Below are 2,956 nucleotides of genomic sequence, written 5' to 3' on the forward strand. Positions count from 1 at the left end.
AAGATTGCAATTTTGCAGAGAGTATTTTGCAGAATTTTGTGCGTAGTTGAGTTGTTGAAGAGTTGTGTTGTGTAGAAGTTCTCAGTGTTTGCCGATCCCTTCTTTTTCTTCGCTTTGAAAGGTAGTTTCTTCCACTCCCCCATGAGCCCATGATTTTTCCCACTACCTTCGCACGATTTCCATTTCTTTCCTCCCACGTTGTAATCGGTTTAATTCGATAAGAATTGAATTGATCTGTTATGGGCTTTTATAATTTAATTGGGCTTAACATTAAATTGGGCTTTCATAATTAATTATTTTTAGCCCAAACAGGAACTATAATTTTGAAGCCATTATCGACACTTTTCTAGCAAGGCAAAATTTAGAATTGGAACAAGAAAAATAAGGGAGGGTTATTGTATTTGACAAGTACGGATTGAATCAATGAGCGAGACAACATGCACTTTGAAAATAATCACAAATCATTATCTTTTGAGCTCCAAATTGAAACCGAGAGTAGGCTTCTCGTTTTCCATCCTAATACAAGTTTATTTATGCCCAATTCCTCCACCCTATAACCATCATTATATAACCCTATCAACAAATTAGCTTGACAATGGTTTGCGAAACTTATATTTATCGGACAAAATCCATCCGCCGCCAGCCGTTGTCCCCAAGAACACCCCTCGTCCTCACCACGGCCATGGTATATACGGTCTAATGACTCGGATATTCGTGGAGCCAATAAGACCCGCTCCACCAATGCTCGTGCTCGGCCTTGCGTTGGAAACCCGGCTTCGAGTGAGTCATACATGGCCGAGTAATGGTGAAGTGTGTCCATGAACCGGCCCACGAACCCTTCATCTTCTGTTGGGCCCATTTCTTCCTCAACTAGGGTTATAAGTCGTGGGCATAGGGTTTTGGCCCCTGCCATAAAGGATGCTATGGAATTGGGGGCCCGGTGACTAAAATGTGGCAAGTGTAACATACAATTTATTACAAGGGCTTCTCCTCTGACTAATTTTAAATTGGACGGTTTAAATGTTTCGTCCGGATCCAACCTACATTGGTGGAAAGAAAACGGTTGGCCAATCGAAGCTGCGAAAGCCGTTAATCGTCGGCCGGTTCCTTGGACGGTGCTGAACGATCGACGCCCTCCGCCACCCCTCGACAAGGCTGTAATTCTTAGGTGTGGAGTTGGGGGGCCATCTTTCCTCGAAACCAAGGCCTGCATCAACGAGGCCCATTGGATCCCCTCCATTATGTCATAGTCCACAATGTGGACCCGCTTATCATGTGTCACAGCATCTAAAATCGCCTGATTGGCCGTAAAATGCCCAAATTTGACATAAGGTGACACATCTTGTAGCAATTGAAACGCCGCTAGAACATCCGCCGGGTGGTGCTCCGCCTTGTAGTGGTGGTGGCTTCTGCACTTCCCGTGCACACCACCGGTAGTCACCCCGTCTAGCAAACCTTGTAAGGCGTCGGTGAAATAGGCAGCTAGTCGCTCCATGTTGGTACCTTCTTTCGGCGACACCAACTCCCTGAGCCGAACCAATATCACCCTAGCCAATTCACGACACTTACTCCTCCCCTCCAGTGCCTCAGCCGCTGCCATGAGAAGGTGGATGAGCCTCATCCCCTTGAAATCCTCCATGCTATTGGATTCATCATCAGTCACCGTGGCATAGCGCTCGGGGGAGTATAAATCGTGGCACTCCTCGTCTGTATTAGGCCTAACATTCAAATTATGCAACAAGTCACTTTCATCCATCATAGAATCGACGAGGTTGTGGAAATCTTCCTGGCCGCTGGAAAGCGCCTCCCAATCAACAACGGGTGACCATGCATTCCAATTGCATCCATCATCAGTCGAGGCAGAGGCCGTGGTGGTGGCAGTGGTTGTTGTAGTCGCGGTTGTGGCACTATAACCAAAGTTTGTAAAATCGAGATCCATAAGCATAGCCATGACTAAGAAATAAAATCTCAGAGCTTCTCGAATGGAGAAAAGTTACTATAATAATAATCAGAGAGCTTGGCTTAAGGCAACGTTGTTATGTATGTATGAAAATGGAATGAATTGAGGAAAGAGATGATGCTAGAGACAGTGTATTTTGGAAGTGATTTAACATTGGTGCATTAATATATATACAAAAGAATTTGGGAAGAGTCATTTTCAATTAAAAATAGTGATTCACTAATTAAAATCTCAAAGTACATAATTTAATGTAATCTAAACAAAATGATTGATGCACATTCGTAGTATAGAGTAAGCAAAAATATAATATCAGTATTGTGAAAATAAATTATATATTTGGATTTGTATTAAACTCACAATAAATAAAATCTCGAGTCCATTTATTCTAATTATAATTCTAATTAGTCGAGCAATTAATGGGGAAAAAATAAATAAAGAAATGGAAGGGTATTCTCATTTCCCGAAATATTTTAGAAAACCGATAGTTCTTTTAGGCTGTTTATATTTAATTCATTAGAAATTTCGCCGTCTTATATTATTCCTTTTGGATGTCTTCTTTAACTTGCCTGTCCGAATAAAACAGCTCTGGTTCTTTACATTCCGACCAGACCTTGTATAAAACAGTTATTAATCCAACATATATGCAAAGTCCAAAAGTTAGCGACTAAATTTCAAATTATTAAGGCTAAATATCCTAGAACCAGTGGCATCGTACTTGCCTTGAAATCATCAAAGTGAAAACTCCATTGTAAAATAAGAAAGTCACAATTAATTATTATACTATAACGTCCGTTAGAACGAGTGATCATAATATATTCTAATTCTGTAGATTGAAAATTTTCATTTAGTTTGGAGTAATTTTAGGGTAGATTTTAAGTTATTAGTTCGAAAATTTATGGAGTACATCACACTAGACAAATCATGTGTTAAAAATTCGTCAGAAAATTTTTTGGTAAAGTTAATCGAAGTCATAACCGTTAACACTTGCTTACTCCC

General features: G+C 40.5%; 1 protein-coding gene across 1 annotated transcript; it reads right to left on the reverse strand.

Annotated features, from left to right (window-relative positions):
* Nucleotides 1–454: 454 nt before the first annotated feature.
* On the reverse strand, nt 455–2,070 carry LOC140817131 (protein NODULATION SIGNALING PATHWAY 2-like). The gene has a single exon (XM_073176737.1). It carries the CDS (start codon nt 1,949–1,951, stop codon nt 455–457), a length of 1,497 nt encoding a protein of 498 aa, XP_073032838.1. The 5' UTR covers nt 1,952–2,070.
* Between the last annotated feature and the right edge of the window lie 886 nt (nt 2,071–2,956).

This window comes from Primulina eburnea, chromosome 16, assembly GCF_022965805.1.
Source record: "Primulina eburnea isolate SZY01 chromosome 16, ASM2296580v1, whole genome shotgun sequence".
Taxonomy (NCBI): Eukaryota; Viridiplantae; Streptophyta; class Magnoliopsida; order Lamiales; family Gesneriaceae; genus Primulina; species Primulina eburnea.

What these genes read in the sequence shown, in the direction of transcription:
- LOC140817131 (XM_073176737.1), bottom strand. Translation starts at nt 1,951, where the DNA reads ATGGCTATGCTTATGGATCTCGATTTTACAAACTTTGGTTATAGTGCC.